The sequence below is a fragment of the Rhineura floridana genome, chromosome 3 (genome assembly GCF_030035675.1).
Source record: "Rhineura floridana isolate rRhiFlo1 chromosome 3, rRhiFlo1.hap2, whole genome shotgun sequence".
Taxonomy (NCBI): domain Eukaryota; kingdom Metazoa; phylum Chordata; class Lepidosauria; order Squamata; family Rhineuridae; genus Rhineura; species Rhineura floridana.
Window position 1 is genome coordinate 145,016,375 of NC_084482.1, and position 25,873 is coordinate 145,042,247.

Here is a 25,873-nt window from a genome sequence, read left to right on the forward strand (position 1 = left end):
TCGAACAGTTTTTACACAATAGCACCACAGCTAGAGGCTTGTGACATCTTTAGGAATAGGAAGTGATTGAAGTTTCCCCATTTGCTCTTCTCTTCAAAGTGCAGAATTAAAACTAGGTCATACATTCTCATTCTTTGACATTCAAAGCACAGATATTTGTTTTGAAAACAGCTGGTCATTTTTTTTAAAAAATGAAATGTACAAGAGAGGAGCAGCATCCCATATTATTATTATTATTTGCCTTTCATCATAAGGGTGGGTTACAAAAATGTAAAAATACGCTATTAAAAATAGTAAAAACAAATTACAGTTAAAACAAATTAATGGAATGGTAGAATATCTGGCTGCAGATTAAGTAGTTCTAAACATCATGTATTCTCAGGACCTTGTTGCCACAGGTCTCTGTGGTTCATCAGACCAGTCTATTTATCTGCCTGCAGGTGGGATACCTAGTTCAAGCCTACCTAGAGGCTGCTGTGTGGTGTGCCTGTACCTAGCCTTCAGGTAGTTTCCTCAGTGATGAAGATGTGGATTGGCATCATTCATTCAGATGTTCATTCATCTGAATTCCACCCATGCCAGCTCTTTAAGGTGGACGACTCACAGCTCAGTGGTTACATGCTCCTCATGGAAAAGATCCCCTGCCCAATTCCCAGCATCTCTGCTGTTGCAGAAACAGCCCTGGGGGGAGAGCGGCACCTGAGACCCTTGAGAGTCACCGCCAAACAGAGCAGACAGCACTAGACTAAAAGGACAAATTGCGTGATTTAGCATGGTTTCCATTCCCAAGCTGCCAATTGCAGAACAGTCCAGCTGATTTCAGGGAATAAATAAAATATTTGGGAATAAATATTTTGAAAACTGCAATCAAATTGTATTGGTAAAATGCATTTAAAAACAAAGAAACAAGTTATTATTTTTAAAAATCTATTTTTTTTCCATTTTAGGCTCTGCCATATGTTGCTCTTTTGATAGCAATGTTGTTTTTCATCTACGCGGTTATTGGAATGCAGGTAATTAATAAAAACATTTCCTCTGAGATAAAGAGGTTGTCATTGATCATTTTGTAAAGTATAGCAACTGCCTATCTCAACATTCCATCCTATGTGTATGCTATAAAAGAGGGATGAGGACCCAGTTTGCTCCATGAGGCCGTTTTCCTCGCACCACAGCCACCTGCCCCACACCTGATGTCATATGTGATGTCAGGTGTGGGGCAGATAGACATGGCTAGAGAAACTTGAATGCACAGCTGATCCCTGCAGAAAGCAGTGCTGAATCCACTGTCCATCAAACTGCCATCAAGTTCTTCATGGGGAACTTAACCATGCAGCCGATCCAGAAAACAGCTTTGTTAGCCCTATGCTTGGTGCTTTGCAGAGGGTTGACAAAACCATTTTCGCTGTAGTTTCTAAGTGCCCAACAACCAGCTGGGTGTTTGGTGTTTGGGAAGCACTGCACAAGGGACTTTGACAGGTGGGTGAGACACCCACCTCTCAATCTTCTGATGTCATAATGACATCAGAGTGAGGTAGCCAAGTTTGCAGATTTTCATTGGCGTGGTGAAAATTCAAGTAGATTTGATTTGATTTTTCAAGTAGACTGCAAAGAGCTCCCCAAAGATCTTTCCATACTGAGTGAATGGGCAACAAAATGGTAAATAGCATTCAGTATACGAGTAAAGTAATGCTCATTTCACATATACACCAGTGGTGATGATTAACCAGCAGAGCTTGGGAAAGTTACTTTTTTGAACTACAACTCCCATCAGCCCCAGCCAGCATGGCCACTGGATTGGTCTGATGGGAGTTGTAGTTCAAAAAAGTAACTTTTCCAAGCTCTGTTAACCAGTATATGGCAGCTGTGAAAAAGTCAAGCACCATGTTGGGGATTGTTAGGAAACGGATTGGAAATGAAACTGCCACAATCATAAACCTTTGTATAAATATTCGCAACATCTACAGTCATACAATATATTGAGACCAACCAAAATGTCACAAAAGAATGGCAAGCTTTCATGTCGCCAGTACTCTTCATCAGACAATATGCTACACAAAGCAGGGGGTTGCAAGATGGAGATTACAGGCTGGTACTACAAATATCCAATTACACAGCCAGGACGAAGCATTAGCTGCTCTCTGTTTCTGACAAAGTCACCCAGATCTGTCCCAAGCCTTAAACAAAACGCACAGGTCCTTGGTATATGTTGTGGGCACATTCAGCATACTGTGTACAATTCTTGTCACCCTATCTCAAGAAATGTGTTGCATAACTAGAACAGGTACAGGGAATGGCAAGTGAAACAAGAGGTTGGAGTCTCTTCCTTCAGAGGAAAAGGTAAACTGTTTGGGGGCTTTTTAAAGAAGAAATATAACCAAGGGGGCATTAAGAGAGATTTATAAAATTACAAAATGCTTCTTGGTGGTAGTGGGAGGTCGTTCCGCTCCATAGTTTATCCTCTCTCCTGCTTTCATGCTCTTTCCTGCTGTACCACTTCCTTGGCTTTCCCCTGACTCTTACTCACCCTTCACGCCCACACTACCTTCCTCACTGCTTGTAGGTGCAACCTTCTGAAAACTTGCCCCTGCTGTACTTCCCATCAGCTGTTTGGGAATGGGGGTGTTGCTGCCCTTTGGATTCTCTGAGCAAGGTTTTGGGGGGCTTGCTAGGAATATGGAAAGTGCGGCCTGAGCATCGGCTGATGCTCAGGTAAACTGCTTTGCTGGGCTTTTGTTTCTGCACATGAGTGCATGGATGCACTGTCCATTTTCTCCTGCTTTGATATTCCCCTTCCCTCTTTTATAACACTAGAAGTCAGTCACCCCATTAAAATTGATAGGTAGTAGACCTGAATGAACAAAAGAAAGGCTTTCTTCATCCAGCACATCCAATCTTTCACATTAGAGTTGGGGTAATTTCCTCAATCCCCTCCTCCATGTGCAACCCTTGCTTTATATCTCATACCATTTCTAAGGTTGCCCTAACCCTCGGAGAAGATTTTCAGGAAAGGCACACAGAAGAGAGAGGAAAGCCCTGTTCCATTAAAAAGAATCTGTTCAATTCAGGGAAGAAGAGTTTCGCTCCGAGACATAGTAATTTATGGAAATTGATTCCCAAGGGATGTGGAAATGAACACTGACTTAGATGGCTTAGAAGGAGATTGGACAAATTCATGTCATGTCAGTGGCTATTGACCATGATAGCTAAATGTAACTTATATATTCAGTATGCCACTGAATCCCAGTTGCTGGGATCAAACAATGTGAGGAGGGCTTTTTCCTTCAGGATCTGTGGGCTTCCCAGAAGCATCTTGCAGACCATTTTTTGGAAACCGTATGTTGGACCAGATCAGTCTTCCCCAACTTGGCGCTCCAGCTTTTTTGGACACCAGTTTCTATCAGCCCCAGCCATCACAGCCAGTGTCCAGGGCTGACTTATTTATGTATTTAACAAAATGTATATACCTCTTACTAGAACAGAAGACCTTTTAGCAGTTTACTATAAACAGTCCAAAAAGGCATTAAAATAACTATAAAGACAAACATTAAAATAAATTATGTTAAAATAAAATAAATAATTATAAAATACTTATTAAAATCACATTAAAACTGCATGTTAAAGTTATATGCCCAGGTAGGCTTGCTGGAACAAAAAAGGTTTTAGCAGACAGTGATGATGAGAGCTGTAGTCTCACACCTGAAGGGTGCCACGTTGGGGAAGATTTGATGAACACTTGCTCTTATCCAGCAGGACATTTCTTATGTTCTTATCATTAAAATTGTCGAAGGATAAAACAGAATAACATTGGATAAACATTTCTCTTTGTGTGTCTTTTTTTAGGTGTTTGGTAAAGTCGCTCTGAAAGATGGTACTCAAATTAACCGGAACAATAACTTTCAGACTTTTCCCCAAGCGGTGCTGCTTCTCTTCCGGTAGATTTTATTTGTTGTTTTGTTAACACTGCTATTTGAATTATTAAACTATCTGGAATGGTTTTCCCATGGCTAGACTTTAGAGAATGTAAAATTCTGTCTTAAAGTTTAAACTAGGCATAATATAACAATTGCATCATTCCTTCAAGTGTATAATTAATGCTCATTTTCAGATGTCATAAATATTTGAAAAATGACCAAGAAGTGAACCTTGATCTAAGATGGTTCATCAGGTGGCTCCATCTGGTCTTCTGCTGATGCCCTTTGACAGCCACTTAAGGCTGCAGAATGAAGAAGGCTTGTCTATTGAGGTGCTAGCATGACTCTAATTCACTCTCACCCCAGGAAACTCATTGGTTCTTCCTGACCTAGCCTTGCCCCCTCCCCTCAAATTTCCAAATAGTACTGGATCTTTATCTTGACAACAGCCAGATTCTGGCTTTTCTTATGTGGTGGTTTCTCTTTGCCTGTCAGGCTGCCTGTTCCTCCTGTACCATTCCGCCCTTCCACCATGTTAACTTTGCTATCCTCCAGCCTGTCGGAGAGTGGCAAAACTGGGAATGGAGAGACTGAGTGAGCCTTCATGTGTGTTTGAATCTTTGCTAAAGATTATCTTCCCTGCATATTAGTCAGACAGAGACTTTAAGCTTTAAAATAAGAAATAACTACTTTATTTTGGAAATACATACTTGATAGGAAAGAGTTCTACATCTAGCTAACTAGCTAAGTTGGAGATGCAAACCCTAAGCCTAGTGTTTGCCCTCATGCTTGGAGGAGAGGGAGAGACAAAGAGAAGATGTCTGCTCTCCCTCTCAAGAGAAAGGAGGAGGAAGGAGATGTGGTGAACATCCTTTGCATATCAGTCTAGCAGGAAGGGAGAGTCAGCAGGAGATCAAAGGATAGGTATTAGTCTAGCAGCCAGGAGGTCTCCTCTCTAGCTACCCTTTTTAACCCCATGCAGCCTCAACCCACAGGTTGGAGTTGAGCCACATATTCCAACACAGCCTGCATATAACACCACACATCAAGACAGCTAAATGCCTACAAAACTGAGTGTATGAGCTTTCTGTCATTTATCATTTTCCTAAAGCTTTCCTAATGTTTTGTTCTTGTATGACTGGCCAGACTACTCCAGCTCTTCTACAAATGCCAGCTACACCCAGTGGTTGTGTTCCGAAAGCAGCACATGGTTAGGATGTGCTCACAGGGTTCAGCACAAGAATAGGGTCCATATACTTCAAAACATTCTCAGACACTGAAGAAAATATGTTAGCTCCTGCTTCTGTGGAGCTCCCTGAGTGCATTAAAACTGGTGGACTGGGCTCATCTCTATATGTATGAATAGCGACGTAGGTTCTGCTGGAATACTTGGCTGGTGTAGCTTAGGAATGGGGGTCCTGTGAGTAATTTTCTTGCCACAAGTTATCCCAAAGTAGTGTGGTTAAAAATAACAAATCATTTTTTATAATTTGGGAGTTACCAAACTTTTAGGTTTATGTTTTTGATGTCATTTGATTAGCTGTGTACCTTGTGGATGATTCTTCATGTTCAAGATATATGATATATCTATATCTGCATCAGATTAGGCAGTTAAGTTCTGAGTTTAGGAATAATGAATGCTGTTGTGGCTGTTGTTCAATCACTACTAAGATATGTCAGGTAAAAAAAACAAATTGGCCTCATTTGATTGTGGTTGCGCAGGCAGTTAGACAGTAACATACACCTGTTTTCACTTGATGACTATACAAGCAAGGAAGCAGGATGCTGTAGGCACTGTTTTTACAGCCTGCATTCTCAAAATAGCAAAACAGGAATGTGACACCTTTACAATACTGTTCCATAAAACAGTGTTGTTGTGGCGGATGTTCCAAAATAAATTATTCTAAGTTAAACATTAAGCACTCATTTTAGAAGGAAAATTTTCAGAAGGTGCAGCTCTTTTAGTCTCAATGGTGCAATGACAGGAAAGTGCAATTGTTGGGATTTTATGTTCTATGCACTATTTAAAGTAGTGGTGGGCAGTGTGTTTTCTGTCAAGGGGCACATTCGCTTGAGGTAATCTTTTGGCGGCTGCATGCCAGTGGTGGGCAGAGCCAGAGCTAATGATGAATGGAGTCAAAGATAAAAATGTTGTGGATTAACTGATCTGGAATAAAAACTATCCTTCAATTTTCCACATTAGAATTCCCAATCATATGCAGATCTATGCAGATATAAGCCCCATTGTGTTTCATTACTCTCGAATAAGTACACAGAGGGTTTTTTAATCTATAGACCTACTTAAGTCTTTCCTCTTTCAATAAACCTTATACGTAGAGACCATATCCCAGTCTCCATCTGTGGTAGACTTATCTTTAAAGATGTTTTTAAAGATTGTTTAAAAGATGTCTTGTTTTCAAGATGTTTTATAGATGTTTTTAATGTTTTATTGCTTGTTTGCTGCCCTGGGCTCCTTTTAGAAGGGAGGGTGGGATATAAATTTAATAAATAGAACAAATATTGTACAACAGACCAATATAGCTATTGGGAAGCATTTCCTTTCTGAATTTAGTGTGAGATATATATACACAAACATACATACATGGCAGAAGTTTGCCAATCTGTTCTCAGGTAACGGGGGAAATTCTGTTCACCGGGCCATGCAACCAGAAAAAAAGTTTTTAAAATTGTTGGTTTATTTTTGTCAAATAAAACACTGCCCCTTCCACTTGTACTGCAACTACATTTAAAAAACACTTCAAAACAGGGGAAACACTGCAAACCGGGAAAAATAAGGAATTAACAGAAGGAAAGGAAGTCTGATTGGATGGAAGAGTGGGGCAGCTTCAAGAGGCATTGGGGACCACATGTGGCACTCAGTTTCTCACCTGTGAATTAAAAGTACTGGAGCCTTCAAGATCTGAACGTGACAACCTTAGTTCTGGAGTGGAAAAAATGTGGGTTTACTCACAAAGGAGTTTTGTTCTGCATGTTCAGTTGAGACATGTCTGAATAGCTCTATCTACAAATGTCCAGTTTTCCCAGTAAGTTAAAAGTGAAGGAAACAAGCCAACCCTACCATTATACAGAGTGATGTGACTGCCTGAGGATGGAGGGGCAGGGAGCAGTAGCAAGGTCACTTTTGGGATCATCATCATCATCATGTTTTTATGATTTTTAAAGTGTTTTCAGTGCTTTCGTTTGCTGTCCTGGGCTCCTGCTGGGAGGAAGGGCGGGATATAAATCAAATAAACAAATAATGATACAGTCATTCTAATTGAAACAATATCATTTGATTCATTTTGTCTTGCTTTATTCCATGTTAAAGGTGTGCAACAGGAGAGGCTTGGCAAGATATCATGTTGGCCTGCATGCCAGGAAAACAATGTGATCCAGAATCTGATTTTAATCCAGGAGAAGAATTCACATGTGGAAGCAATTTTGCCATTATTTATTTCATCACTTTCTATATGTTGTGTGCTTTTTTGGTGAGTCCAGAAACTTGAACATTCTTAAACATCATGACTGGGCAATGTTATAGCATAAAAAGACACTAAAAATAATTGTGGGTCCAAAAACCATTGTTACTTTTTAAATTAAATAATCCTATATTCTGTAGTCAGAATCAAACACATATTACTACCAGTAAATACTTATATCTCATGGCATGGAGTTCTACTGAGGAAATTTACAGGAGCTACTTGCTGCAAAATCAAATCCAAGGTTTCACATCTGTTCAGTCTGTCCTGTTTTCTGTTGATTATTTTTTTAAAACAAAATCACAAAAAGATCTCACATTTTGGAAACAAATGGCATCACAAAATTTGGAGAAGTGCACAGTTCAAATGACCACTGCATTCCAATCTGTGAATTAGCCTGAGAACTCCAAATTAGGCTGGCATAGCTCAACTCTGAGGCCAGCTCAGCCCTGCCCTCGGAATGCCCTATTTTGGGGCTTTCCACTGAGCTCTGCTGGTCTCCCAAAGATCCATGTGCTTGGCAGGCAGAAGGGAGAGGTCAGCACTGACGGTGGAAGGCTGGCTAAACCAGGAGAGTTCTTTGCTCCTCCTTTCACAGTACAAGTCATCAAAACAGGAAGTCTTCAATTAACTATGGTTAATAGCTTTGGATAAGAGAAAAATCAAGTCATTTGAAATGTGGTGTTGAAGGAGAGCTTTGCACATACCATGGACTGCGAAAAAGACAAATAATTGGGTGTTAGAATAAATTAAACCAGAACTATCACTAGAAGCTAAAATGATGAAACTGAGGTTATCATACTTTGGACACATCATGAGAAGACATGATTCACTAGAAAAGACAATAATGCTGGGAAAAACAGAAGAGGGTAGAAAAAGAGGAAGGCCAAACAAGAGATGGATTGATTCCATAAAGGAAGCCACAGACCTGAACTCACAAGATCTGAACAGGGTGGTTCACAACAGACGCTGTTGGAGGTCACTGATTCATAGGTTTGCCATAAGTCATAATCGACTTGAAGGCCTATAACAACAACAAAAATAGCTTTGGAACAAGCTAGTTTGCAGTTGATTTAATATTCTGGGTTGTTCGAAAGCTAGTAACTGTAGTTTCCCAATGGCAGCAGCCATTCCATCAGACCGCCTCTGTGGGAGAAACGGGAAGCAGGGCTTATTCCATCAGCTGTGCTGAAAGACCACCTCCATCAGGCATACTCCTACCCCTGAACTGTTTCTATGATGGCTGGTCATTATAACATCTACTGTTTAAGAACTGGTGCCTGAGTTTGCTTTTTTCCTCTTCCCTCCCTGCCCCTTTCCCCTTGTGTGTTGTTTTTTTCTAGATTGTTAGCCTGTGTGTGGGGATGGTCTTGTATTGATTGATTGTAAGCCACTCTGGGAGCCTTTGTGGCTGAAGACTGTGGTACAAATACAATAAACAGACAAAAAATAATTTAGATAAAATGAGAAACTATAGTTAAGAAAAGACTTCCTGATTTGTTTGCTGATGTGCATAAAGGGAGATTCAAAGAGGCTGCATGCACAGACGAAAGGCGTATTCATATCTCAGTTTGTACCTTGAGTATATTTTGGAAAGGTGGGATAGAAGTACTAGAAATAAATAAATAGTTCAGACCATCGATCCATCTGACTGGCAGCTGCTCCCCAAGGTCCCTCACTGAGGGGTCCTTTAACTGGAGACACTGGGGCTTCAAGCATTGAGCTTTGGTCCCTCCAGTGATGAGGAGGTCAGGAGAGTGCTGCAGGCTCACAAGCACCATCACCTCTGATGCATAAATTCCACTCTCCCTTTTTTGGAGCTAAGCATTGTTTTGTCTGCTCTGATGTCAATACTAACTGTGGTTAGATTTCACAAAAGTTTGAAGGTGATTTGCAAACTCTGGTTAAAAGCTAACTATGGTTAGCCTTATCATCAGCGCAGGCAAAACCTTTCACTGTGCTTAGCTGTGAAAAGAGAAGGAATTTGTATATGAGAGGCAGGAAGGGAAAATTAGAGCCTATGGCACAGTTCTGATCTCTTCATTATAGTTAGGAGATTGGAAAGATGATTGCACAGGGCACATGTCGGGGGGGGAAACTAGGAAAACAAGTTATCTTGTTCAGGGTAGTAATGATACTGTTTACATCAACTTAAATATTTTATATAGATATCACATATAGGTCTGGCCCTGCTGTACAAGGAAGAAGCAACCTTCTTTAGGTGGCATTGGGGGTGGGGAGAGACAGATAAAGGCATGAACTGGTATCTGACAACATTTTTAAAGTGTTAGATTTTGTGGGGGAGAGCTCCATATGGGCTCCACTTTTGGTAGCAAAATATCTTGGACTGGTGCTGATCACATTGTGACTCTTCAAAAGATTATAATTTGATGTATGTATTTAAAAATCTCACATATTTCTGTCACATATTCTGGGGTAACATTGAACATTTGCATTTTTTCCATATTAATATAAATCTAAATAATTCCTTCAATTCTTTTTAAGATTATCAACCTATTTGTGGCTGTCATCATGGACAACTTTGATTATCTAACACGTGATTGGTCTATTCTTGGCCCACATCATCTAGATGAATTTAAAAGAATATGGTCAGAATATGATCCTGAAGCAAAGTAAGTTAGACATCATTGTGTTACAGTATGTGCCTGTGCTTCAGTACGTGTCAAAATACCAAAAACAGAGGGTAATTGAAAGGCAAATGAAACTTCCTGATTAATACTTTCCTTCTTTTCTAGGGGGAGGATAAAACACCTTGATGTTGTTACCTTGTTGAGACGCATACAACCACCTCTTGGGTTTGGTAAATTATGTCCTCACAGAGTTGCATGCAAGGTAGGCTTTTTCAGTCTTTCAGAAGATTCTCTTTATTGTATCTAATGTCATTTGCTAGTGAAGAGATTGCTGTAAATTCAAGGAGCTTCATTCATAAAAGTTACAACCACAGGCTCCTTTTGATCTAACAAAAAACATCTGCCTCCTGTTGTCTTGACTCGCTGATTTAGAATATGTGGGTATGAGTGGTTGCAAAAGGGAATTATGGAGAGTCTAGGTACAGCTTAGCTTTATAGTCATTCCTTACTCACCACTTTGAAAAGGAAGTAAACGAGCCCCATCTCTACCTGTTCAACCAGAGCTCTGTGATGCATGTAGAACCTTCCAACCCGTTTTCATGAATATATCATTAACAGTGCTGGCTTGTGTCTCTTGGAGGAAGGCAGTATACCACGTTCATTTGGTCATGATATCATTAAGCTTCCGCATAATGTTTTTCTTGTCATAATGGGCTGGTTCAGACATAATGCTGCATGGTGATTTGGTGCTACATCAAGAAGCCTTGCACTTACAGACCCCTTTCTCCGTGTGCTCCAATTCATTTAGTTACTTCCTTTTCAGAGGAAACAATCATTAGCAATCTATACCTTGCCGTTTCAGATATAATAGCAAACTATGGCTTGCGCTACATAAGTAGAGAGTAATTCATATCAGAGTGCATGAGAGAACTGGGGAGCATATGGGCACAAAAACCACATTCACATAGTGCCCAAACATGGAATGGCATTAAATCTGAAGCAGCCCATTATGTCTTATCTTAGGACTATTATTAGTTTCTAACATGCTGTAACCTGCTATAAGTTGCACACAGTTTTAAATTGCATGGGGAAACTCCATTCGTAGAGCAGTCTCCCTGCTTCAGTTAATACTACAGGGGTAGGAGGGAGTGGGGGAATGTGACCCAACAGCCCCTATTACTGTACTTGCCCCCTTCACACGAATTAAACTTGAAGAGGGATTTTCTGCTTCAGCAGCTAAAACCCTAAACATTGCCTTGCTGAGTCAGTCCAAAAGTTCTTGTAAAAGAGCATTCTGCCCCCAGCGGAGACAAGCCAAATGGCCCTAAACTGCCCACAAGGAGGGCATGACAAAGAGAACTATTCCCTCTTGGTTGAACCCAGCATCTGTTAAGTAAGAAGGTTATGGGAAAAGCAAGGCAAAGGTCTGCTTGATTAGTTGGGGCTAATTGGAGAAAGGATGGGCATTTCAAGCAGAAGCATCCAGTCATCATTATGAAGTCTCCTTTTTGTCTTTACTTCAGATGCAAATATTTGTATTTTGGGAATTTGGTTATAGGTAAGTATCAGTGGGCTTAATCCACCCAAAATTCATCAGAGTGCTTGTACAGCCCATTGATTTCATTGCAAGAGTTAAAAATGAACCTGAGCTAAATAAAGTGAAAATGTTGGGGACTTAAAAGTGCTTAATGTTGACTGTATCATGCCAAATATATGCCCACCACCACCAAAAAAGGGTGAATTAAATACATAGAACACTTACCAGTTAGCTTAATATTCTAGGTTTCTGTCATAAGTCACATACTATCTACAAGAGATTTTGATTTTGTATCAGGCAGAAGTTCTTTCTTCTAGAGACACAACCAAAGAATAAGCCTCTGGTAGACTTTGCCCGGTTAAGGTCCAGTTTCATGTTCACTGTGACAACATCCCCCATGCATTTTATTTGATTTTCATATTGTTTTATATCTGATCTTCATATATACATGTCTGTTATTAATGTCTCACAAATATGAACTGAGATTTCTTTGTATTTGTTTATTTCTTAAACATCTACAGAGGTTGGTAGCCATGAACATGCCCCTAAACAGTGATGGAACGGTTATGTTTAATGCTACTTTATTTGCTTTAGTGAGAACAGCCCTGAAGATCAAAACAGAAGGTAAGAGAATAAGATACACATTTCCAAAACAGTTTTTGTTTTTCCTTCTTAAATTTTTATGTGACCAGAAAATCTTGTATACATAATGGCCACCTCTGTAAAACTTTTGAAGTGTGAAAAGTTGCATACACAGTTATTTCTAATTATTCTCAAGTGAGTTATTTTGTATATATCCCAGGCTTGGGGGGTGGGGGGATATTTTCTTTTACTGTCAAAATCATTATAAGGAAAACCTTCTGAAATTGTCAAATTTGGCAGTATTAGTCCCGAGCCATCCAGTACTGCTGATTGCAATCCTGTACCATCTGTCTTGTCTGGGTCCTAGACTGTGCATTTTCTGTCTTCTGCAAATGTAAACTTTCTTTACAAGAGTCAGCCCTCTGTCTTTTTTTTTAATCTTTAAGCACTGCTCTCTCAATAATTCAGAAGCAAACTGCATCTGAAGCCATATCTGAAGCCAAGCCCGTTTTTCAAACACAACTGCAATTAGGACATCATAGCTTCATGTGTATGAAAATCATGTGGTGTTGGGCCAAGGAGACAGTAAACTAGAGTTGGTGCTGGTGTACCATCCACCCTGCTGCCCGGCATCTTCTCTGAGCAAGGTGCGGAGGCCATCTTGGCTGTGGTATTAGAGGAGCCCAGAACAATAGCCCTGGGTGATTTCAGTGTCCATGCTGAGACTGCCTGTAGTGTTCCGGCTTGGGACTTCATGGTCTCCATGACGACCATGGGGCTGTCTCAAGTTGTCACAGGCCCGACGCATAGGGCAGGACATACCCTTGACTTCGTTTTTGCTCCAGATGGAGGAGGGGGTGGTCTGGAGATGGGGGGGTGGACAGCAGACTGTCAGATTGAGTCAAAAACCGGTGCTAAGGCCAATTTAGCAAATATTCTCCCCCAATGCTTTTCACAGGAAGTTTTTGTGGAACCCTTGTCCCCATTTGTCAGCCTTAGTGATCACAGTGTGAAGTGAAATTTCTATTCCTAAAATAAAATATAATCTTCCTGATTTGTCCTGACCCCCTATCCACTTCTCCCTCTCTTCCCTGCTTTTTTCAGGAAACTTAGAGCAAGCAAATGAAGAACTCAGGGCAGTTATAAAGAAAATCTGGAAGAAAACCAGCATGAAGCTTCTTGACCAAGTTGTTCCCCCCGCTGGTGGTTAGTGAGATAATCTCATATGCTTTCTACATTTTAAATGTTTACATATTGATAAGGTTTTGAACAAAAATGGGACTCAAATCAGAATGTTAGTGTTAAGTGATAAAATACATGCTGAAGCATATATTAGATAATTTAAATGTGTATTTTGCTATTAGTATTAGGTAAACATGCCTCTATTAAATGTGTACTCATTCCAGTTACAGGGCCTCAAAAGAGTCCTGTATTGTTATTTTTCATCACTACCTCCCCAGGTTGGGAGTGGGTAATTTGCACACCTGCTGCCTGCCTTGGATGTGGCTTCTCAGGCTCCCGGTCCGGAATCGAACCCTGATTCCCCATCTCGTTAAAGGATTTAAAGTGTAATTTCAATTACAGGGCCTCGAAAGAGTCCTGTATTGTTATTTTGCTATTAAATGTGTGCCATATATAATTTTCCAGTGTACAGTGAATACAGGCTAAATATAGTTCATCTTTCCCCCGAAAGAAAAAAGTTAAACATAACCAAGTTAGAATGTAGAGAGTACAGAATCAGTCCATTGATTTTAATACATTACCTTGACCTACCTGAGTTATTAGTAATCCACATTAGCTGACATGTCCAATATTTTATAGGACCTAACATGCAAATGTATATATTGCATATGTACAGAGATTTATTTCTCTTCAGTATAAAATAATGATAAACTATTGATCGTCAGTGGTGTTTTGATTTGCTTTTAAAAGTGCAGGATCTGTTGCATGGTGTAATCCGTATCAGTCCCATACTAGACATCCAAGAGATCTGTCCATTTCAGTTCATTAAGTGGTGTTTTTTATAAGTTACTGTACTTTTATAGTGTTTCTGCAGCTTTCAAGATGGTTGGGAAGTAACCCCAAGATCTCATTTCTGATGGTGGCAAAAACTGATCTCTCTCCAAAGGTGACATTCTCAGTCTGTAGGGGAGAGTCAGCATGCTGGCTGTCTGACTCTTCAGCATGGTCCACGAAGTATTGGCTTTGTTGCTCCAAGAGCCACTTGCAACTGGCAGCTCAGACTGAGGATGGGATGATGCCAAATAATATCTAGGAAAATCCAGCTGTCAAGAGAGAACTGATACTGCACATTTAAAACAACATCTCTGTGTTCAACTCTGCTCTCTTCTAACCTTACAACTGAGTGCTTGCTTGGCCTAGATGAATTGCTTTGTTATTGTTGTAACTATGTGCTTGAGCTTTTTCTGCAGCCTCTATTCCTTTCAACTATCAGTCTTTTCAGAATATTCTGAAGCAATTCTGTTTTAGGGTGGTGGCATGGAATTAGTGTTGCCTCTGGCCAACTTGATTCCCCTTCTTTTTATTGAAATACAGACGCATGCTTCAGAATAGCAAGGCGTACATTCCTAAATTAAGCACATGGAGAGCCTTTATTGAGTATGCATCTAGAATAATTAATTATACAGTTTCCTCTGCAGAGTGCAATTAAAGGTTCAGCTTCATTTCATTACTGCTTTCAAAATGAATATTGATTTTCAGCTGTGCTAATATCCATTTGCATAGACAACAAAGTGCAATGAACTTCTCTAGAACGAAAGAATAGATACCATTGAAATGTAGAAAATGAAACACTGCCAAATTATATAGCACAATGTAGAAAGTATGTCATAGCTTTAGGCAAATTACAGTGAAAAACGAATGGACATTGGTATTCATTTATGTATGTAAGGGAGTTGAAATACAGAAACACATACCTGCTGGTTCTTACAGAAATGTAATATATTTTATCAAAAACACAAGATCTGAAAGTTGCAGGGTAAGCAACAGCATAACTGAGGACTTTAAGGATTGGATTCTTGAATTTTTAATATCCAATATAGGTTCCAGAATTATAATGAAATTCTATGTATATGTGACAGATAGGTCAGATTCTTGCATTCACTTAAGTACATATCAAATCTCTCAAACAGGATCTGATCAAAATAAATTTTACAGATAACAAAAAGCCAAATCTTTGTGATGTAGACTTAATAAAGAAATAATGAATCTAGTATATTAACTCATTAATATCTCTGAACCCATTTCCTTAATGTACTAATAATTGGCAAGAGATTTTAAATGTCAAATTATATTGCAAAACCTAAAGTGCAGTTTAACATGGATTAATTAACACTGCTAATATATGATGACAAGAGGACAGAAAGATCACTTTCGTCCATGTTCCTTTTTTTTACCGGTTTCCTCTAAATTCCCCATCCTTTACCCTTCAAAGCAACTGAAGCACATCTGCAACCATCTGTCTTCTTCCAAAACTTGTTTTGAGAAAATTCATTCCCTTGAATTTCCCTTTCATGTTGATTTCAACCCTGTTTAATCACTTTTGCTTAGCTGCTTTCCTTCACAGACAGTATATAGTTATGTGTGCCATTCTCAGAGTTTGGACAGATTCTGTATCTGTGTCTGTCCATGAAATATACTGTTGGTATGTCCCCTTTGCACACAGATATTTAACTATGACAAAGGATTTGCAAGCAAAGGTAGCTGCTTTGCAGATGTGAATTGTGTATATGTCCACATTTATGTATGCATATGTGGACCCAATGACAGATGCTCTTGGAGGTCACTGATTCATAGGGTTGCCATAAGTCGTAATCGATTTGAAGGCACATAACAACAACAAATATGGACCCAAACCAAAAATGTGTACAGTATGAGAGGCCAACTTAAGGCATGCCATAAGTTTATCCATTGCTGTGGTAGAAAACGTTTTGTTCCATTCTGTTTGTTTGTTTGTTTTCCAGAAACCATTTTACATATTATTTCCTTATTAAAGTTGTTCATATATTGCAGAGGTAATAATAACAAGGATGGGAGGGGGGAACCTTTGGAGAAGGAGCTCAGTCACAACCACATTGCAACACTTATCTTACTTTATTCTGAAACATTTAGATATGCTCTCCAGGTTCAAACATTTCAGATTTGCATGCACAGAAAAGCCCCCATCTTTTAAAAACTTTTGCCACATAAAAGCTACCGCAGCAGCCATCAAAATGTTTGTTATATCCAAGAAAATCCTGTGTGGATGCTCTCGATCTTTTGGATGCATGCACTATATCACCTTTGACATGGCTACTATGTGAATACAAGTTCCATTGATTGGAATGAAACACATAGGCAGCCAGTTCAGTCTAGAGCCAGTTTCTGATTCCAGCAGTTCCTATGTGCACAAGGATGTCCTTATAGATCCACACATCTCCACTGCTGGCATGATTTACTTCTGACATAGAAGTTCTGAAGAATCCTGTTCACACAGAGCCTTTATGTGCGCAGTTGAGCATACATGGAGTTTTCCACTTAACTGTTTCATTTAGTATTTATTTATATATCATTCAGATATATTCTCAGCAAAAAGAGGAATCCGTTAAAAGAATCATAATCCAAGACAAGTTACAAATGTAAAGTCAAATAAATGCTTTCCTCCTTCCCAATGTAGCCAAATAACTATGACGTTAACAAAAAAAGTTGTCGGTTCCTCAGCCCCCATGCTTTTAAGACTTGATCCTGAGGTACTAAAGCCACTAAACTTGCACTGTATTCAATTATGATTATAGAGCAGGCTCAGTGATGCTGTTTAAGAGATGGCATGAACAGACTGGGCTCCCAACCAAGCTACTTTAAATCTTTTTGTTGTATTCCTTCATGAGATATCCTTTATCTCTGCTAATGGTGCATAACACCACATACCAAGCCAAATCCATTCATGCTCTATCTGTACTGCTATTTTTCCAGTCATGAATGTGGCCCATTGTAGGCTTTATTGTTCAAACAATCTACAATGGAATTCTTTGGAATTGCAAATAATGTAAAATTACTTGTTTTGACAGAGACCTCTTTTAAGTATAAAATGCATCATTAATGGATATAGATAAATGAAGCTAACATTTTAAAAACACATATTCCAGTGAATCGCTGTACAATTATATACGCACTTATCTGGGAGTAAGTCCCAGCGAATTAAATTGAACTTACTTCAGAGTAGACACATATAGGATTGCACTACCCCTGATTTTTTTCCCTACCTCCTGGAACCAGAAAAGTACAAGGGGAAAACCACAGTGCTCTGTTGTGGAACTGTATTAACAGAAGGGATCTACTAAAAGATACTTAGTTAAATTGGCAAAAATGGCAATAAAATGCAAGAATGAACAATGTCCATGCACCATGCTTTGTCATATTTTTTACAAGAAACCTAGTAATCTAATACTGTCAGATAAATATAAAGGTTAACCCATGTGGAAAAGCATCTCTGGTAGCACTTAGTCTTGATGCGTTTTTCAATTTACCTGCATTATTAATGGTCAAATACAGAGTTATGTTGTTATTATTATTATTATTATTAAATTTATTAGTTGCCCATCTGACTGGTTATCCAGCCACTCTGGGCGACGTACAAAATAAAAGGTACAAATACATTAAACATTAAAAATCTGAAGCAATAATAGTAAAACCTAGCCCACCCCAAAAGCCTGCCTAAAGAGCCAGGTCTTCAAGGCTCGGCAGAAACTCATTATAGAAGGGGCATGGCGGAGATCATTTGGGAGGGAGTTCCACAGGGTAGGGGCCAGAATTGAAAAAGCCCTCTCCCTAGTCATCACCAGTCTAGCTGTTTTAACTGGTGGGATGGAGAGAAGGTCTTTTGAGGCTGATCTTGTTGGGCAGCATCGCTGATGATGCTGGAGGCGCTCCTTCAGATAGACTGGGCCGAAACCATGTAGGGATTTAAAGGTCAAAACCAACACCTTGAATTGGGCCCGGCAAGCAACTGGTAACCAGTGCAACTCTTTTAGCACTGGAGTGATATGATCTCGTCGTCGGCTGCCTTTAAGCAGGCGCGCTGCCGCATTCTGTACCAGTTGCAACTTCTGGACCATTTTCAAGGGTAACCCCACGTAGAGCACATTACAGTAGTCTAGGCGAGAGGAGACCAGGGCATGTACCACCGATGGGAGCAGATGATTGGGAAGGTAGGGGCGCAGCCTCCGTATCAGATGGAGTTGATACAGCACCGCCCGGCTTACAGCCAAGACCTGAGCTTCCATGGACAGTTGGGAGTCAAGAATGACCCCCAGGCTGCGGACCTGGTCTGTCAGGGGCAATTGTACCCCATTGAGCACCAGCTCCCCCAATCTTCTGTTGTCTCCCACGAACAGTACCTCGGTTTTGTCGGGGTTCAGCTTCAGCTTATTTCTTCCCATCCAGCCACTCATCGTCTCCAGGCACTTGGACAGGGTTTCTACAGCCACTCTCGGTGAAGATTTAAATGAGAGATAGAGCTGCATGTCATCCGCATATTGGTGACATTGCAACCCAAATCTCCTGATGATAGCTCCCAGCGGCTTTATATAGATGTTAAATAGCATCGGGGAGAGGATGGAGCCCTGTGGCACCCCACAAGTGAGAGGCCAAGGGTCTGAAACCTCATCTCCCAATGCCACTCTCTGGTGCCTACCAGAGAGGAAGGAATGGAACCACTGCAGTACAGTGCCCCCTATGCCTAACTTCCCAAGGCGGTCCAGAAGGATACTGTGGTCAATGGTATCAAAAGCCACTGAGAGATCCAGGAGGATGAGGAAGGTACATTCACCCCTATCCAACACTCTCCTCATATCATCGACCAAGGCTGTTTCAGTCCCGTGTCCAGGCCTGAAGCCTGACTGTTCTATCTATACCACTATTTTCGGAATCAATTACTGCTAAAAAAGAGTATTAAATGGAGTCCTAAAAGAAAAAACATCAAACAGGACTCCAATTGAAAGTTGACCTATTTTAGCCTGCAGGGTTTCCCCCCAGACTCTAGTTTCTAATGCCTCATATGTTACTTAATATGAATATTACCTGTTGGGTCTTCAGGGAGTCAGAAAAAGTGCCAGTTTAATAGATCAGATAGAAGTAATAATAGTTGGATATATTTGAATTCATGATGGTGATAACTGACTTGAAAAAAACCAAAAGGCCCTCCAGTTATAGCTTTTATTGTTACACTTTGGTTCAAACTGATCAAAGTTTGCATTTTCAGAGTCATTTAGATATTGGCATTTTAAAAGATATTGTTATCTCTTTCAACTTCAGTAAAATAAGATATTTTGCTTTCTTAAAAAGTAGCTCATCTGTCTACTGTTTAATCTAGTTTGCCTGCTAAAATTGCTTTACACTAGATTTACACTGCTTTGTTATAAGCAAAACCCCTAGTGCCAATGGCACTGTCACTTTTTGTCCTGATTTGGATAAGAGTATATATTGGCTATTAATGAAATGTGCTGACTTGGGAGAGATCTGTCTGGTCTGTTCATTTAGATGATGAGGTAACCGTGGGGAAGTTCTATGCCACCTTCCTGATACAGGACTACTTTAGGAAATTCAAGAAACGGAAAGAACAAGGACTGGTGGGGAAACAACCTGCAAAGAACACTACAGTTGCACTACAGGTGACTTTGTTTTCTACACTTCAACTAACCATGTTGCCAGTTTATTGATAACAACAGGTAAACACTGTGGGTGGCTCAAGGACTGTTTTTTATTGAGACATTTTGTGGTCTTCTGCCGTTAAAAGAAGTAACCGTATTGTTCAGTATATTACAAGGTAAGTGTGCAGTGCCTTTTTTTGGTAAAAGAAGCAGCAAGTGGTAGCAGAATCTCTATCATGTTTTCATGTAGAAAATGTAGATTTTTTTAAAAGTGGCTATTAAAACTGCAAGCTTTGGGTTGTCTGTTTTGCTTCACAGTAGTGACTCCTAAGAGCCTGCTGGATCAGGCCAGTGGCCCATCTAGTCCAGCATCCTGTTCTCACAGTGGCCAACCAGAAGCCCATGGGAACCCACAAGCAGGACCTGAGTGCAAGAGCCCTCTCCCCTCCTGTGGCTTCTGGCAGCTGAAACTCAAAATCAATTATTGTAAGGTGACATTTGGTTTTATGTTGGGAAATGTTTGTAAGAAACATAAAAAACTGAAATATGTTGCTTGCATAAGTATTCAACCCCTGTGCTGTGGAAGCTCCCAGTTTACACCGATGAAAGAAATTGCCCTATGGAGGACACAGTTACCTTACCATTGGCCTCCACCTGTGAACCATTAAAGTTGCTGTCACATTGTCTGGATAATACCCCCATGTTGAAGGATCATTAGTCAGGCTATGGATTTGAAGGAAAATGAAGACCAAAGAGCATTCTACAGAAGTGAGAAATAATGTAATACAAATTCATAATTAGGAAAAGAGTACAAAATAATATCCAAGTATTTGGATATCTCAGTGAGCACAATTGGATCAATAATCAGGAAGTGGAAGCTGCATTACTCCACCCAGTCACTGTCAAGAAAAGGCCGTCCCTCAAAACTCAGTGCTTGAACAAGAAGGGAACTTGTGAGAGAAGCTACAGAGAGGCCAGCTATCACTTTGAAGGAGCTACAGAGTTCAATGGCTGGGAGTGGAGTAATGGTGCACCAATCAACCATATCAAGAGCTCTGCATAACACTGGCCTGTATGGGAGGGTGGCAAGAAAGAAGCCATTACTCAAAAAGTACCATCTGAAAGCACATTTGGAGTTTGCTAGAAAGTCTGAGAGTGCCCCAGTTGAAATGTGGGAAAAGGGTTTGTGATCAGATGAGACCAAGATAGAGCTTTTTGGCCCAAACTCAGAGTGCCATGTGTGGCGCAAACCTAACACTGCCCATGCCTCAAGACACACCATCCCTACAGTGAAGTGTGGTGGCAGCATCACGCTGTGGGGATGCTTCTCATCAGCAGGGACTGGGCTTCAGTTCACTAAAAAATTGAAGCTTGGGAGGAAATTCACTTTTCAGCAGGACAATGATCCCAAACACAAGGCCACAGCAACACTGGAGTGGCTCAAAAACAAAAAGGTGAATGTCCTACAGTGGCCCAGTCCAAGTCCTGATCTCAATCCCGTTGAGAATCTTTGGTGCTCTTTGAAAATTGCTGTCCACAAGTGATGTCCAACCAACCTGAACGACCTGGAGTGAATCTGCCAAGAATGGGCTCAGATTCCTCCGATACTGTGTTCAAAGCTGATACCTACCCCAAAAGACCTAAAGCTGTTATTGTATCGAAAAGTGGCTCTACCAAATTTTAATGTGTGGTGGTTAAATACTTATGCAAGCAACATGTTTCAGTTTTTTGTTTCTTACAAACCTTTCCCAACATAAAGCCAATGTCAACTTACAATAATTGATTTTGAGCTTCAGTGTTTCAAAATAAAATGTCATACAGAACGAAATTACTATGTGCCATTTGTAATTCAGTAATATGAGATCATTGGTCAGGGGTCTGATTACTTTTGCAAGGCACTGTAAATAATGCTGTTTGGAAAACTGCTTTCTTTTATTTTCTCTGACTAGCTCTGCAGCAGCATCATTGGGTACTATTTTACATAATGTGAAAAACTACAAATAACAGTTCCCTGATCTGTTTATCTACCTTGCTATTATTATTATTATTATTAAAAAGATTTATATCTTGCCCTTCCTCCCAGTAGCAGCCCAGGGCAGCAGTCCTGTCACACTACTCAGATGCCTTTTTTCTCTCTGTCAAAGCATGCTAACTGCTTTAGCTTTTCCCTACAGTGCTGTTTTTGCACATAAACACACAGACAGTATGTTTTTGTTGCTACAACCTTCACACACACCCCGATTCGGTCTATCCTTTTTCTGATGTGCTCTCCTCACATCCTCCAGCCAGTGCAAGAAAGGAAGAAGATTGGGTGTGCACTTCAGCATGCTGGGTTTATGTGTATGTATGTGTGGAGGAGTTCTTTCTTGGCTTCTTTTGGAAATCCTTTGCTGAGGAGTCTTAAAGCATGCTGGGAGTCTACTTAGCTCCTTTTCTAACAAAGATAATGCTGCCAGCTGAGCAGTTTGTTTTGTCATGTTTATGTTTGCAGGGGCTTTATTTTGTTTGATTTAGGGAAGTCACTATGACTGAGTTGTAGAATTGTTGCTACAGATCAAACCTACTTACATTTCTTCCACCACCCCTACCTCGGGTCATGCTGATCTGCAGGACCATGTGGATATTAAATGTTATTTTGATGTAAATGCTTTGAGTAATACTTATTCATGCAAACATGAGCTAAATTGAGGATTTCACAGTGGATCTTAGGAAGAACCTTGATTGGATGACTGAATTTAATCACTAACACCCCACCTACTCTCAGCCTCAAGCGCAGTGGCTGATTGCCAAACTGTTCCATTTTAAAAGTAGCAATGACTTTGGTAACAGAAAGATTTCAAATGTCGTATATAGGATATTTCATATATAAAGATCTCCACTGGCTGTTAAACAGTTCTTTACTAATGTGAAGGAATGTGCATTACCAAGCTAGTTATAATTCCTGAAGTGCACATAAAAGGATTTTCTATGGCAAATACCACTCAGGTAACTCTTGTAAGGGAATAACATGTTCTAAGTCTTTTGTACAACCCATGGGGCTTAATTAGCTCTAATGGGGTTAATTCCTATGCCTACAATTTAGTTAGAATTATTTGAGAAAATAGCTGTTCTACAAGCAGCCAAGAAAAAATAGCATTAGATATATTCTCTTTGCACCAATAATATTTGATCATGTATATGGTCCCAAATCTAAGTTTGACTTTAGGTTTATAGAATCCCTAGTCATTTACAAACTGCGGTCCTCAGTTACAAGGAAGTAGTGGTTATACAACCTATACTATATGGCACAGTATAAATCAAACAAAAATCATGTATAATTTTTACATAACTGAAATTTTGAGGATTTGTATGAAAATATACTTACCCAAATTAATTTTATTACGAGTTGGAATGTTACAATAAATGGCAAATTATACTGTTATAGCTGTTTTTATAATTATTTTATTTCCTAGAATATATGGTGGTTAAGATCAAATAATATTTATACTTGTGTTTCAAAAAGCTGTGTCCATTGTTGAGATTTACATTTTGTTGTCAAAATGTTAGTGCTAACACTGATTCTCACCTGTCTCCCAAATATTACATTTGGAGTTCAAGAACACACAAATATAAGCTAGGACCCAGAGCTTGTTTTTTTCCACTAAGAGATATCCTGAAACCTTGAAACATTTTATCTATTATGGGTGTTGGTGTTTTTAATTAGTAGCCAAATTCACATGTCATGGTAAGCCATAAATCATGGCTCCCCACCCTTCCCCATGTGAAACAAACCATGACCCCTAGTTTAGTGTTACACCCAAAACTACAATCTACAGCCAATATTTCTTCTTGGATGACTGTTCATTGTTTGTTGGACCAAAAAACCCGCATGATCTTTGTTAAGCCAGGATTTGTGGTTTATTTTGTCCATGTGCCAACTGGGAGAAGACAAGGGTTCTAAAACACATAGCCAGCCTCCAGAAGTACAAGAGGCTCACCACTTCCAATATTTGCCCTCCAACTCATGAAAGACAACTGAAACAATGGGGAGCAGAGCTGGCATGCTCATCCCCAGAGCCTCCCCCATGTGTTTACTGAACGTGGTGTCAAGACACCTGGAGAGGGCTCATCACTAGATTGAAAAACTGTCTTTCATCTTGTACTGTTACTGCCCATGCACACATTCAATAATATCTGTGGGGTTCTCATTAAATATGTATGCCTCTTAGTGTTTGTTTCTGTGTTATACTGATTACAAGATATGTTTCAGTGTATTGCTGCTAGTAGTAGTAAACTATTGCCTTTATCAGCACTGTGAATCAGCTGTTGCCTATGGCAGCAGACTGATCAAGATCAGAGACTCATGAGTCTGGTGCTCTTTATGCTGTGGGAAGACTCAACCTGGGAAACTCAGGGGAAATGCCCAAAGCCCATAAGGAGACCAAGCCACTGTGAACTCAGGGACATTTATTTATTTATTTATTAAATTTATATCCCGCCTCATAGCCGAAGCTCTCTGGGTGGTTCACAACAGATAAACATCCAATATACAATTAAAACATATATTAAACAAATTAAAAACAACGTAATTAAACACATAAGCAACTACAAAACTCAATACTAAATATTAAATGTTAAAAAAGTATTAAATTGATTGAAATATTAAGATGTTAAGAAGTTAAAATATGAAATATTAAAATGTTAAAATGCCTGAGAGAAGAGGAAGGTTTTTACCTGGCGCCGAAAAGATAACAATGTTGGCACCAGGCATACCTCATCAGGGAGAGAATTCCATAATTCGGGGGCCACCACTGAGAAAGTCCGTTTTCTCGTTGTCACCTTCTGGGCTTCTCTCTGAGTAGGCCCCCGTAAGAGGGCCTTTGATGTTGATCGCAGCGAACGGGTAGGTTCATATTGGGAGAGGCGTTCCATCAGGTATTGTGGTCCCAGGCCGTGTAAGGCTTTATAAGTTAAAACCAGCACCTCGAATCGAGCCCGGAAGCATATAGGCAGCCAGTGCAAGCGGGCCAGAATAGGTGTTATATGTTCAGACCTCTGAGTCCCTGTTAACAGTCTGGCCGCTGCATTTTGCACGAGCTGTAGCTTCCGAACTGTCTTCAAAGGCAGCCCCACGTAGAGTGCATTGCAGTAGTCCAATTTAGAGGTTACCAGTGCATGGACAACTGAAGCAAGGTTTTCCCTGTCCAGATAGGGGTGTAGTTGGGCCACCAACCGAAGTTGATAGAAAGCACTCCGTGCCACCAAGGCTACCTGTGCCTCTAGTGACAGGGATGGTTCTAAAAGAACTCCCAAACTACGGACCTGCTCCTTCAGGGGGAGTGCAACCCCATCCAGGACAGGTTGAACGTCCACCATCTGGTCAGGAGAACCACCTACTAACAGCATCTCAGTCTTGTCTTGTCTTGTCTTGTCTTGTCTTGTCTTGGACATGCCAAGAGTCTTAGAGAAATGCAGGTTGTGGCACTCTCAAGAAATTGACAGAACCTCAGGAAGAATCAGCCCACAGGAGAGATGGATTTCTCAACCAAGCTTTATGAGAGTTGGGGAATTACCACACCTGTACTGGTTTGTGGTGAAGTACCATTCTTAAAGCACTTCCCTATTCTATGAACTATAATTGCAAAAACCTTTAACATACATTACAATTAGGGCTGTGCACCAGATTTGTACAAATCGCAAACCAAATCAGGCCAATTTGGGCTGATTTGTATCCTGTCCAGATTGGGCTGAAGCAGCTGCAGATCTCTGCAGAGCGGATAGGCCGGTCCTGAATCAGTTTCTAGACATCAGTTTGTACAGATCTGTAGCTCAAAACGGTCTCAATGTACCCAGATAAGACGTCTCTAAAATGGAGCAATTCCAACACCATATAAGGAGAACACAGTGAGGAGAGAGGGAGGAACCCTAGAACGTTATCACCCCACCCAGAACTCTTCAATCACAGTGCTTGGAAGGGGTCAAGTCTTAAAATGGAGAAATCTTTTGAAAGTTCTGTTTCTTAGAAATGTTTGGTGGGGACCGGGTGGCATTTGTTCAACTTGTGTATGTTTTCTATTCTTTCCCAATCAATCCCAGTCCCAGTCTTATTTACATATATTTTAAATGTTTGCTGCCTGTTATTTTTTAA

The 25,873-nt window shown here is 40.2% G+C and overlaps 1 protein-coding gene across 1 annotated transcript in view; it reads left to right on the forward strand.

The window, feature by feature from the left end:
* The window catches only part of CACNA1D (calcium voltage-gated channel subunit alpha1 D), a 316,751-nt gene that overhangs the window by 242,750 nt on the left and 48,128 nt on the right, over positions 1–25,873 (forward strand). Inside the window, exons 33-40 of the mRNA XM_061618220.1 lie at positions 948–1,013; positions 3,841–3,932; positions 7,240–7,399; positions 9,896–10,023; positions 10,147–10,243; positions 12,040–12,142; positions 13,205–13,306; positions 19,637–19,767. Coding sequence (XP_061474204.1) covers positions 948–1,013; positions 3,841–3,932; positions 7,240–7,399; positions 9,896–10,023; positions 10,147–10,243; positions 12,040–12,142; positions 13,205–13,306; positions 19,637–19,767 — 879 coding nt within the window. The remainder of the gene's footprint in view (positions 1–947; positions 1,014–3,840; positions 3,933–7,239; positions 7,400–9,895; positions 10,024–10,146; positions 10,244–12,039; positions 12,143–13,204; positions 13,307–19,636; positions 19,768–25,873) is intronic.